General features: G+C 35.2%; 1 protein-coding gene across 6 annotated transcripts in view; it reads right to left on the bottom strand.

Moving 5' to 3' along the window:
* Positions 1 to 13,917, bottom strand: part of CWF19L2 (CWF19 like cell cycle control factor 2) — a 117,317-nt gene that overhangs the window by 67,526 nt on the left and 35,874 nt on the right. For all 6 annotated transcript variants that reach the window (XM_014860779.3, XM_014860782.3, XM_070490357.1 and 3 more), the window contains exon 8: positions 9,794 to 10,455. In XM_014860779.3, coding sequence (XP_014716265.3) covers positions 9,794 to 10,455 — 662 coding nt within the window. The remainder of the gene's footprint in view (positions 1 to 9,793; positions 10,456 to 13,917) is intronic.

Below are 13,917 nucleotides of genomic sequence, written 5' to 3'. Positions count from 1 at the left end.
AGACAAATTAAACCCAAAGGAGAAGAATACATAGAATAACAAAAATCAGAGTGGAAATAAAGTAAATAAAAAAACAGAAACAGAATAAAGAAATTCAATGAAACCAAAAGCTGGTTAGACAATCAATGAAATTGATAAATCTCTAGCTTGACTTATCAGGAAAAGATATAAATTACTAGTAAAAAGATAAAACAAGCAAAATTACTACACATTCTAAGCACTTTAGAGAAAGATATCTAGATGGCAAATAAGCACTTGAAGAGATGTTCAACATCAGCAGTTATCAGGGGAATGAAAATTAAAACCCTAATGAAATACTGCTACACATCCACTAGAAAAGCGAAAATTACAAGACTGACCATTCCAACTTCCTGCAAGAATGTAGAGGAATTGCATACACATTGTTGGTGGGAATTAAAATGATACAATCACTTGGTAAAAGTGTGGCAGTTTCTTAAAATTTAAACACATAAAATATAGTTACCATATGATCTAGCCATTCCTCTCCTAGGTATTTACCCAAGAGAAAAAAAAAGCACACATCCATACAAAGACTTGTACATGACTGTTAAAGGAAGCTTTATTTATATATAAATAGTAAAAAACTAGAAACATTCTAAATGTCCACCAACAAGTGAGTGGAAAAACAAACTGTGGAATATCTACCAACAGCATATTATCCATCAATAAAAACGGATGAACCATTGCTATATGCAACAACACGGATGAAGCTCACAATAATTACACTGAGTAAAAGAAGTGACAAAATGAGTGCATAATGTATGATCCCAGTTAGATAAAACTCTAGAAAATCCAAACCAGTCTATAATGAAAGAAAGAAGATGAATGTCTGGGGGGGTTGGGAAGGTGTGTAGAGAGGTGGGAGAGAGGGATTATGAAAAGATACCATGAAACTTTGGGGGGTAATACTTCCATTAAAATATACATATTTCAAAATTTATCAAACTGTACACTTCATATATACATATATGCAGTTTATTATACGTCAATTGTACCTCAATAAAGTTATTTTTAAACCCTCAAAGGGGAGTGATTTTTAAAAATCTCTGTCATAATCTCAAATATGAAGGATGTATCTATGATATTACTAGTTTTGTCACTGGACCAAACATGAGTCCACTTTTGGTGATTTAAATCAAACAACACCAGAAGTAGTCGTCACACAAAGCAGAAATTTTATCTGCGGCATACAGCAAAGAAAATGGATACCATAGGGAATAATCTCACAAAGCTATGGCTCCCCAAGCACTGGGAATGGGTACCTTTTATTTGGGGTAGAGGGTGAATATGTACAGAGGAAGCTTTATCTTGGGGCATGCTGAGATCTCCCTTCTTGGGTGAGGCATCCCATAGCCATCATGGATCTTCCTGGTTTGGGCCAGTGCTGTGGTTTGGCCATCTGACAACATGTTGTCTCAACATGCTGCCTTAGTTCCTGTAGGCCAGCATAACTTCAAAAGTAAGCACTAGGTATACAAAGTTGTCTTAAGGATTTCCCAACTACTTTGAGGAACTACTAACCACTGATGGGGCTTTTCTTTTTTAGCAACTAAGCAACAAGCAACTCTTTAAGCCTAAGTAACTGTTTATGCAACTCAGGGCAGGTACTGGTGACAGATTTCCAGAATTCCTAGATTTCATCATACTCTACTGAAATTAACATGAGTTTTCAACATACATTCTGAGCAAGTAATAGCAAAATATATAAACAGACTTCCAAATCAAAATTTGACCTAACAACCATACATGGAAATTATTTTTAAACAGTGAATTCCTTTTGGACAAAGAGACAGAAAGTTTTTAATAGACAGCATTTGAGTTTTTTAAAAAAAGACATTACTCTCTGCAGAAATTTAAAAAACCAGTTATTCTCATATTAGTGAAAGGAGAGGCACTACTCTGGTGCTCGGACTAAGAAACCTGAAATATTTCAGGCAAAGCACCATTACAAAGTAACATTTTTTTGTTCCCCTCAAGTTCTTTCGGTCTACATTTTAAAAACCAATTAAGACAAACAATGGGGGCACTGCATTCATGTAAGTAGGAGAATATTATTACTTTTTATATGCTTCTATGGAGTGAGATATTGCTTGTATCATTAGTTGCACTTTTCTGTATGGAAAACATTTTTCAGTAACTTTTTGCAAATTAAATTCTGAGGTACATGTCATTTTTATTGTATTGCAAATGTGATTTATTTGAATTTCAGGCAACCCAATCATATTTCTATAAAAATTTTGACTTACTAATCAATATAACTTTCCTCAACTTGCATTCTCTCCCATTCAATTAACTTTCCAAAATTCTCTGCTTTGAAATTTTACTATTCCTTTTAAGTGGAAATTATTGATATTAAATTTTTATATGTATGTATAATGCAAAACAAATTAAATAACCACAATTCACACCCTTTTAGAGTATTAGTGCAATTATTTCCCCATGAAGTCAGCTTGCTCCAGGGTCTGCCTCTCAAACTGCCCACCTTCCTAAGTAAGAAACTTTTTGGCCGCTTTTTCTGCTGCTTTTTCTGCCTTTCTTCACTGCCAAATACTTAAGTGCCTGACCAGGTTTTTCTTTCCAATAAAGTTATGTCTAGTTAATCCATCTTTTATCTCAACACCAGCCAACTGAGAAAATAAAGAACTCAGGAAAGATAAAATGGATATGAGGGTAGTTTCCCCAATATTTCTCAAAACCTTTCTCTGTTAATGCAATAGATGCTTATTATAATCCAGACACAAGACAAGTGCACACAGGATTTCTTATTGAGCTCAGTCATTCAGAAAATAAGGCATTTTGCAAGCAGGCTTAAGTTTGAGAGGATCAGAAGAATGAAGGCCAAAGCCATCCATCAATCCAGCTCCTTCTTTTCAGAAAGATTTTAGGGGTGTTAACAAACTACTATATCAAATGTCAATATGTCAATATATTCATGCCTACTAACAGATATGGGTAAAAATAAAAGTATAAGTACCTGAAGAACCAACTAGTAATCAAATTCTCAGAGTTCCTAATGCAAGCTTTTCATGGAGGACTACAAGTGTTTCCTTATAATGCCAATCAGGACCTTGCACCTTCCTTGCAAGAAATGGGAAGACCCTCTTAGTACTGTGAGAAAAGGAGTTTTGGAGTTAGACTGACAGGGGTTCAAATCCAGACTTGGCCATTTACTAGCTTCATGAGATTGGGCAATATCTTCACCTCTCTGAGGCTATAAAATCGAGAAAATGATTAATACCTACCCTCACATTCTCAGAATTAAATACAGTAATGTATAAAATTACATTAATTGTAGTAATATAATTCCAAACACAGTATCTAATCTGGTGCTCAATAATAGTTCGTTCCCTTTGCCACTGAGAGCAAATTACTGAGTCAAAGAAGAATCCTCAAACCAGTCCAGCATTCACCATCTTTAAAATTCAACAGTTTTAAAAAGTTTTAAAAAGAATACCTAGAGCTGGTACACAGATAAGAAAAAATCAAATCCTTTCAAGAGGCCACAGAATTAAAAGCTTTATCACTGAGCCATGGATATCAACTCAAGCTCTTCCTCTCTACATATTTACTCCTTTGGTTCAAGACTCCTTGTCTCTCAACTATAGCCTCCTAACCAGTATATGTGCCTTAAGTCTGTTCCATTACCCAATCTAACCTTCACACTACCTTGGAATCTTTCTAAAATGCAAATCTATCTATTTCAAAGCCTTGAGATATTTCTTTCCTATCTCTCATAGAATACTGTCCAACTCATAAGCATGACTTTTGGAACTGTTTACAGAGTGTACAATGCAATATTTGCAATACCTGCCTACCCATCTTCCTCCCAATCAACTATATCCATAAATTATCAAGAGGCTACTGTATGCTAAGCATTCTACCAGGATTTAAAGATGCAAAGACTAGAAAGAGACATACCTTTCCCTCAGAGAGCTACTGCATCCAACGCTCCAAAACACTATTTACAAATGCTCAACTATACCACACTGTCTCACGTCTCCATGTTTTTCCCTCCATGTTGATCGCCCTTTCCCACTTACTGCCTAACAGGTTCATCCTTCAAGACCTCACAACTTTCCCTACACTACTTTCCTGGACTCTGTTCCCTCTAATCTTATCCCAGGAGAGATAATCACCCCTTCTTGTATGTAAGTAATGTAATTGTAAGCCCCTATACCTGTAACTATAAATATCCTAACATTTATGTACCACATTTGTTCACGTCTACATAACTGCCTCTTTGATATTGTGGGTTTCTTAAGGCAGATCCTAGGTTATAATTATTTTTGTACCATCAGACATAGGAAATTGAAGCATTCAGTAAATGTAAGATGAATGGTAGAAAGAATTTGTCAGTCATCTAACTTAAGTTCCAAGGTAGATCTATGATACAAAAATACCCTCCCCTTGTTACTTCATCCCTTGTCAAACCAGATCGGACACTTTTTTCCAAATTTAAATGAGTAAAAGAAACAGAGTCTGTTTCTCAAACTTTCAGTTTCCAAGGATTAATTAAGGGAAATATGTGCACATGGACCAATAATTTTAAGGTAATTTTGTTCCAAAGGTTCATGAATATTTTTGGTAAAAATAAAATAAGCTAATAGCAGTAAGCCATAACAATGACATGTTTCAATTTGTTAGCTGTGTGTGAAGAAAACTGTTAACATCACTTTTTTCTTTCCTGAAGCTATCAAACTCATTGTGGTCCATATAGACCAAAAGAAAACACCAATGTTCTGGGGATCATATGTTGAAAAACACTTACCTAAGTCATCAAGTAAGAATTCCTATAATTTTCTCATGTCACCCACAATCGTTAGCCACAGTTTCCTCTTCTTTAACATTTCCACCCCAGGCTAATCCTTCTACTTGTTGAGTTTACTGGATCCTACATTCATCCACACTGACCTTGGGATCTTGCTCAATTATCCCATCTATCAATTCTCTATATGTTTAGCTTCTTCTAAAATTGATACTGACTCTTTTCCATTAAAATATAAGTATATTCAAGTATCTGCACCCTAAAGGAAAAAAAAAGGGAGAGTGAGGGAGGCACTTCATTTAACCCATGTCTCCCACATATACTTTCTATCTCTACCATCTCATAACCCATAATCTTAATTTAGCCTACTGAAATCTGGCTTATAAACCCTCTTTTACAATGATAATATTTTTGATTAAATAGCCAAAGACCTCTATTATTGTCCATCCAAAGGTACATCTTTGACATTTTACTTTACTCTTCCCTTCACTTCTCATTATGCAAGCTTAAAGATTCAATCAAGAGAGAGGGCAATGAAGGTATACTGAAGTCCAGCCAAAGCTCACAAGTTTCAATGAGATAACTGGAATCTCAAGGAACCATTAAAAGAGGCTACTTTCATTATCATGAAATTCATACTCCACACATCTTTTGTTGAGGAGGTGGGGAAGTTTTCTAACAGGAATTAAATTATTTATCAGTAGATGGAAAGTAAATGAGGATAAATGAGATGATATACAAGAATTCTGAATATCTCGTACTAGTATTTTCAATATTAACAGATACTTCAACACACTTAATAGAACAGTAATAAGTATCAAATAAAGACATTGAGAATTGTTGGGCACACAATGACTGAAGAATACATTATTTTATTTTGTTTATACCACAGCAAAGACACTGCTGTGCAGCAAACAGCAAGGAACACACTTTTCCTTAGTTTCCCTAAGTGTTTATAAAGATGATCAGATGTTTTGAAAGAAACATCACCATAACATCTGCAATTATCCTACCAAAAGATAAAAGTACTTGTTTCTCATTTTCCAGGATTACTTTTGTATTTCAGAAATCCTGTTTATAATTAATTTCTAAAAAGTAAATCTTATTTTCCCATTAAAATGTATTCTCTTTACAACACACAAAAACGCACATGCAACTCTGGCTGAAAACTCCCTAAGAAGAAGTAATTAAAAGAGGTCCAGCCAATGACATTTCAGAAACCTTGAGTATATTGCAATTATTCTTTGCCTGCTGGCAGTGTTCACAGATCTCCTTGCTTTAAGTATTCTTTTCTTACCAACTGTTCTCAAATTTTCTCCCCTATCTAAGGATCTCACGACTATAGCCAAAGCCTCCAGAACGTGGCTTCCCTTCTCTTGTCCTTCTGGGCTACCACAGCAAACACTGCCAAGAATGACATCCAAAGGTTAAAATATTATATAAAATAGGTTAGATCCTGATATTAACTTTATAAAATCTAAATTAATGACATCACATTAGTTTTTGTTTGTAATACATACTACACTAGGTTTCAAACTTTTGAAAGTGCATAGATAATATATTTTCCAACAAAATAAAAACATATACAAACACAGTTCTAAGAATAAGAAAGTTAAAGTTCTTTATCACAGGGGCCACTACTGGAGGATGTTTACTGGCTACTTAAGATAATTGCAAGGCCTAAAAAGGACAAAGGAAAAGAGTGATAAATCTGATCATGAATGAATGAAAGAACGGATGAAAACACGAAAGTAAAGAAAGAAGAAAAAAGGAAATCTACAGATGATGAAAAAATTATTTACATTACATGACAACTATAAATAGCTCTCAAAAATAAAACACTCAACAAGGAGGCAAAACAGGGGCCGGCCCTGTGGCATAGTGGTTACAGTCACACGCTCTGCTTTGGCAGCCCAGGGTTCAGATCCCGAGTACAGACCTACATACCACTTATCAAGCCATGCGGTGGCAGACATCCCACACATAAAAAGTAGAGGAAGATGGGCACAGATGTTAGTTAGCCCAGGGCTAATCTTCCAAAAATAAAAAGAGTAGGCAAAACATATGACTAGTTACCAAAAATAAAATAAAAATAAACAATATTTATAAAAATATGCCAAAGTTCCCCATACTTAAAAAAATGCAAATCAAGAAAAGATTATGGGGGCTGGCCCCATGGCCAAGTGGTTAAGCTTGCGCGCTCTGCTTCAGCGGCCCAGGGTTTCACCAGTTCAGATCCTGGGCATGGATATGGCACTGCTCGTCAAGCCATGCTGAGGCAGCATCCCACACAGCACAACCAGAAGGACCTACAACTAGAATATACAACTATGTACCGGGAAGCTTTGGGGAGCAGAAGAAAAGAAACAAAAAGAAGACTGGCAACAGATGTTAGCTCAGGTGCCAATCTTTAAAAAAAAAAAAAATTTATGTTTCTCAACCATGTAAATGGAAAAGATTAAAATAAGCTCATAATATTATTGGCAAGGAAGTAAGGGAAAAGTCATTCTCATATGACTGGTAAGAATGCCAAGTGGTTAATACAACAAAACATACAAATACATTTCCACTCTTTGGAATTTTACAGTTCAATTTAAATAGTGTGCAAAGATATATATACAAAACTATTCACTGCAGCACTGTTTATAAGAATATCAAAGTGGAAACAACCTAAAGTCCATCAACAGGAGACTACTGAGAAATACTAGCTCATATCTAAGTCTCACAATAGAATATTAAACAGCCTTTAAAATGAAAAAAGTACATACATATGAGCTGATGTAAAAAGGTCTTTAAGATGCATCAATTGGGAAAAAACAAGGTTCAGAACAGTATATATTATGAAGCTACGTAACTTAAATACATATTGTATTAAGTTTTATATATATATAATTATATTATATATATATATATTATCTCTTTTAAAAAGGTCACAGACCCAGGAGATGGCTAAATGTTATAAACAGTTGCCAGAGAAAATACATGACATCCAGTTAAATTTGAATTTCAGATAAACAACAAATTTTTTTTAGTATAAGTATGTCCAAATATTGCAAGGGACTTACTTTTTATTTGCTAAATCTGGCAACCCTAGTTACATAACACTGTGCACATCACAACCTCAGCTGCCTCACTCTACACATCTGGAAAATGCAGGGGTCAGACTGTGATTTCTTCTAGTTCTAAAATTAGTTCTTTGATTTTTTTCCTAGTGCTAAAATTCACTGCTTCTATGGGTCTCTAGAATTCTGGCATTGTATAAAGAATTCAACATATACTCAGGATAATGTTCAGACAAACTAACAGCTTCTAACAACTCTTCACTGAATCTTTCTAGCCCCTGAAAATAGGCATTCTTCAAGGTCCTACATTGGTCTTTCACTTTACACCACTTTACATGCTCAGGAATTATTTTTTCTTTCACACATATGTGGATAAGTCCTAGATTCTTCCTTCCCTCTCCAATCAATCATGGAATTCATGAAAAGCCTCAAACCCACTATAACATCAAAATTAACACAGCAAACAAAGAATACTGTCTTCAGACCAAAAAATATAGCTTTTAGTGAGTGCCTATATTGCAGTACATCTATCAGAAGCTTACAATTTAAATATGACATACAAATATGAAGCTACTAGAGAATCAGATGGAATGAATACTAACAGTGCAAGACTGTTTCACAGACTCTGCTTAGCTGCAGTTACAGAAGACCCACAGATTGCCCGAATGCTAAGCCAACCCTAATGATATCAGGAAATATGGGCTTCATCCCACTAGCAACTGGGGCCTGGAAACAGTCTACCTCCGAGAATACCCGGGGTGAAGCCTGCAGAACCATATATGTATATAGCCTTAGACACTCTCTAATCCCTGCCATGTTTATCCAGTCAATACGACTGGATTTCTCCTTTGGTTTCCTGAGATCAAAGCCTTGACTTGAACCATAGCTCATCTGCCTGGGGCTCCTATCACTCAGTCCAGATTTGCCAGCCTCCTCCCACTGGAAGCTACACACTGTGCTTTATAATCCACAGCTTCAGATGGAGTCATTAACAAAAGTAATTTACCAGACTCACATCCCCAAATGACAATACTCAGACATATCACTGAATTCTATCATTTCCTAAAACTTCTTCCCTTAGTGTCCCATTCAATTGGTGGTATTTTTTTTAACATATCCTAATGATTATTCAAATAAGCTAGTCATTATCCTTTGAATACTTATTTTCTATTTACAGCTATCTCCAATAGGGCCAGTCAATGGTTGAATCAAGCTCTCCCAGGTATGATCCCACTCAACCTGGGTTTCTTGTTCTACTTTCCCAGCCCTATATGTAAGTGCAATAGGTACAAGAATAATAAAACTAGTAAGTGCTACCTATTTTCTTAATCACTATAGGTACAACCACTATCCTACGTATATTTTGCTTTTAAAACTCTCACATTACCTTTAAAACCTGTCAATTGTCAAAAGTGATTATTTCTTTCTCTGCAAAACAACCACCATAACCCATGCTTCCCTCTGCACAATCTTCCACCTATCTTTTTCACTTCATATTTGGACTATGGCAGCATATTTTCCTTCAGTAATCCAGCAGGCTATATATACAATTATGATTACACTTAACAGCAGAGTATTTTCCTTTGAAAGTAATATGACAGCACTAACAAAATCTACCAAAATATCTCCTGTAGCACATCCATTTGGAAGGATTATTAACTCACTGCTTTTTAAATTGCAAAAAAGCAACAAAGTTTGAGCAAACACAGCTACTGAATTCTTCTAGCTCTTTTTGTTAAATAAAACTGTGAAATGAAATGCAATCCATAAAATGAAACTACTAAATTGTTAAGTGTCCATGTTATCTCTTCCATCAAATTTAAGAAACAGGAAATCATAACTCATATCTAATTAATAACTGATGTCCTAAAAATGCAGTTCAGTTCTTTGAATACTCTGGACTTTAATATTCATTTATCAGTTTAAAAAACAAATGACAAAATACCCAGCAAATGAAGACTTTGTGTCCTGTAGATGTTCTTTTTTCAGAGTGTCATCTCTCAAGCTTTCATCCTGTGATTCTTCTCGCGCGTCTTCTGAAACAGGACGATCATCAGCACTGCAACTGGTATCTCTTGGCTTTTGATATGAATGTTTGCTGTTTCCTTCTCTCCCATCAGATTGGCTCCATGATGGTAAACTTTCCTCACTGTTCTCTGTGGGTTTCTGAAAACCACGATGCATAGAATCCCGAGAGACTGGTGCTGAAGATGAACTAGGTGGTTCAAAATTTCTGCCCTTGCAATGAAATGACAGTTCCTCATCATCAGAGGGTCTTAAGAATTTAGGTCTCAGATTTCCAAGAGAAGAAAATTCTTGATTTTGCCTTGGATGAGACTGTTTTCTACATGTTTCTGAAGACCCAGATCTATTATCTTTCGCATCACCACTAAACTTATCTTTATTGAAACTGTTTGCAATATCTGTTGTGCTATATCTATCTCTTGAAGTTTTATTATATTTCACCAAGTCTGATTTTCTACTTTCTTGGCTACCTTGTGCTTTATCTGAATACGTTGGTCTCCTCCACCGTTCTCGTCTACAATCTTCTTTTGTGGATGCAGTTTTTTCAGCGTCTTCTAATTTTGACTGAAATATTTCCATCGACTACAAAGGAAAAAAGTTAAACAAGATATCTAAAATTAAAAAAGGCTCAATCACTTGTACCCTATATGCCCTTGTGTCATGATACACTATCATGCAGCACAATGAAAGAAAAACTCAAGAAAGGGAAAAAAAAGACCCACGTAATCATCTCACCTGATATGGGCTGAATTGTGCCCCTCCTCCCCCACAAAATTCATGTGTTGAAGTGCTAACCACTAGTACCTCAGAACATGACAGCACTTGAAGACAGGGCCTTTAAAGAGATGATTAAGTTAAAAAGAGGGCGTTAGGCTGGGTCCTAATCCAATCTGATCCATGTCCTCATAAGCAGAAAGTTGGATACACATGGGTATCAGGAATGCACACGTACAGAGAAAAGACCACGTGAAGACACAGCGAGAAGGCAGCCATTTACACGCCAAGAAGAGAGGACTCAGAAGAAACCAAACCTACTGACAACTTGACCTTAGCCTTCTATTCTCCTGAACTGTGAGAAAATAAATTTCTGTTGTTTAAGCCACCCAGCCTGTGGAACTTTGTTATGGCGGCCCTAGCAAACTAATACACTACTCTAAAATGAACTTAAAAAAAAAAGAGTAACTAACGAAAAATTACTAAAATAACAAAAAAAATCTGAGAGATCAAGAGAAGCTACTTAGACGAAACACCTAGCACTAAAACAAAATATAATACAGAAAACAGTAAAGATGTAAATTTTTTTTAAATAATTCCTACTATCAGTGAGATTCAAGAGACTACTACACTGCTAAAACATAATAGACTCTCATGAAAAAAGAGCAGATCAAGAACAAGAAAGACTTATAAATGAAAACTGTGTATTTAAAAACACACAGATAATGAATAGAAAAACAGAAAATGTTGAACCCAAATTAGTCAATTCAGCATTAGCCTGGGAATTCTCTATATTTAGGAAAAGATGGTAAATAGATGTAAGTTATAAGGGAAAAAGACACATGGACAATTAATTCTAAAGAATCTAATATGCATGTATACTAGTACTTCCAGAAAGAAAAAGCAAAGATGATAGAAGAAAACGCTAACAAAGTAATAATAACATAAGAAGATTTCCCCAGATAATTTTCCAGATCTGAAGGACTCATCCAATAGCCTTAGAGGAGGGGAGACAGTGAAGCATACAAAGCTTCATACATAAAAAAAACTCTAATGCCTGAGTCTCAAAATTCACACACACACACAAAAATTATTCACAAAGACTGGAGCAGGGGAAGGAGGGAGTAATGAGCACGGAAATGGATAGGAGTAGGTAAATAACATATTACCTAGAAAGGACAGAAAGTAAGACCGTTATCAACTTTTCATCTACAACACTTAAGTGCTAGAAGATAATGGAATAAAGATCAAATTTTGAAAAGAATTATAAGTCAATAATTCTATATAGAGAATTCAGTTCACAGTCCAACTATCCTTCCCTGGTATGGACAAAAGAAAGTCATTTGCAAAATCACAAGGAATCAGAAAGCAAGTCACTTACTAACTCGGGGGGAAAAATTAGTCAGGATCATTAAGTCAAACCATAAATGAATAAGGGCAAAGATCTCTGAAAAAAGGAAGGCATGCTATAAACCAAATGGCAAATATAATGGTTAGGTCTAAATAATTGTTCTTGCAGTTGTGAAGTTGAGTACAATTGTCAAGAATAAAAGATATGTTTTTAATTTGCAATAAACTAGAATTAAAATTTTAACTAATTTCAATAAAATCTAACAGGTGAGATGGAGGATCAAAATATCCTAAAGTTACCATCTTAGACTAGGAAGAGACAATCTATAACATGTCATATTTTAAAATTATTTTAAAAATACAGGTTTAGGCGTTGGCCCAGTGGCACAGCAGTGAAGTTTGTATGTTCCACTTTGGCGCCCCAGGGTTTGCCAGTTCGGATCCCAGGTGTGGACACGGCACCACTTGTCAAGCCATGCTGTGGCAGGTGTCCCACATATAAAGTAGAGGAAGATGGGCATTGACGTTAGCTCAGGGCCAGTCTTCCTCAACAAAAAGAGGAGGATTGGCAGCAGATGTTAGCTCAGCACTAAACTTCCTCAAAAGAAAAAAAAAAACAGAGGTTTAATGTGTTTCTTAAACTTAATGACACCATGAATAAAATAGAAATGATGGCAGTGGTGGGGAGAATACTTTCATAAAGAAAGCAATTCCTCATAGGCAGCTTTCTCCTTTTTTAGTGATACATGAAATAATGGTGTCTCTACAATTAGTAGCTCCTTAGATTCAATAAAATATGGTAATAATAAAAACAACAAAAACAGCAGTTACCACAATTTATCCAATGCTTATTATATTACATTTTTTGCATCACTTACGTGAGCTTTAGAAACAATACCTAGGTTCAAATATACTTATCAACCATGTAATCTTGGTTAAGTTATTTAACCTCTGTCTGCTTCAGTTTCCTCATTTACAAAACAAGAATAACAGTACTGTTGCAGGTTTGGATCCCAGGCGCAGACCTAGCACTCCTCATCAAGCCATGCTGTGGGGGCATCCCACATCAAATAGAGGAAGACTGGCCGAGGTGTTAGCTCAGCAACAATCTTCCTCAAGCAAAAAGAGGAAGACTGGAAACAGGTGTTAGCTCAGGGCCAATCTTCCACAAAAAAGAAGAAAAAAAAGGAAGCTGAGGTCATACATCAAAAGAGTAACAAACCTGATATTGAGATTCAGGACTATCTGACTACAAAGCTAATGTTTTTAACTACTGTGTCAAAATGCCTCACTCTATAACTGTTCTAAAGCATTAAGAAATTACATAAAACTTCACAATTAAAATTATAAATTTAATAACCCCTACTATGAAAACAATAAAAATAAGATAAAAAGAAAACAAAAGGCCATATATATATAAAGATACAAATTCAAAATAAAATATTAACAAATTTAACTCATTAGTATATTAAAGGAAATGCCATGATCAAATTGGGAATCATTCAAAGAACGCAAGAATGGTCCAACACTGGAAAATATATTAAAGTAATTCATCTCATTAAAAAGTAAAAGGAAAAAAATCACACCATCTCAAAGGATTCCATAAAAGTTATTTCATGAAAATTAGACACCCACTCCTAACTTAAGAACAAAAGCAAACAAACAAAAAAGCACCTCTGACTAAACTTTGAATGCAAGGATACTTTTTAAACATGATAATCTTCATCTTAAATGCAGGAAGTCATAATTTAAACACAGGAAGACAAGAAAACTAACTTCCAGTTCTTTTATCAAAGTTCTGAAATTCTCTCAAGAAGACAAGAAAGTTTAAATACTATAATAGTGAGGGGGGAAAAGCAAAAGTAATCATCACTTGCATATAACAATTTTCCCAGATAACCCAATTAAAAAAAAAAGTTAGATTTAACGACAAGAGTTTAGAAAACTGGCAGACTATCACCAACATCCAGTCAGAAAACA

This window comes from Equus asinus, chromosome 20 (assembly GCF_041296235.1).
Source record: "Equus asinus isolate D_3611 breed Donkey chromosome 20, EquAss-T2T_v2, whole genome shotgun sequence".
Taxonomy (NCBI): domain Eukaryota; kingdom Metazoa; phylum Chordata; class Mammalia; order Perissodactyla; family Equidae; genus Equus; species Equus asinus.
The sequence above is the reverse complement of the archived record's forward strand: the minus strand, read 5'-3'. Positions and strand labels throughout refer to the sequence as shown.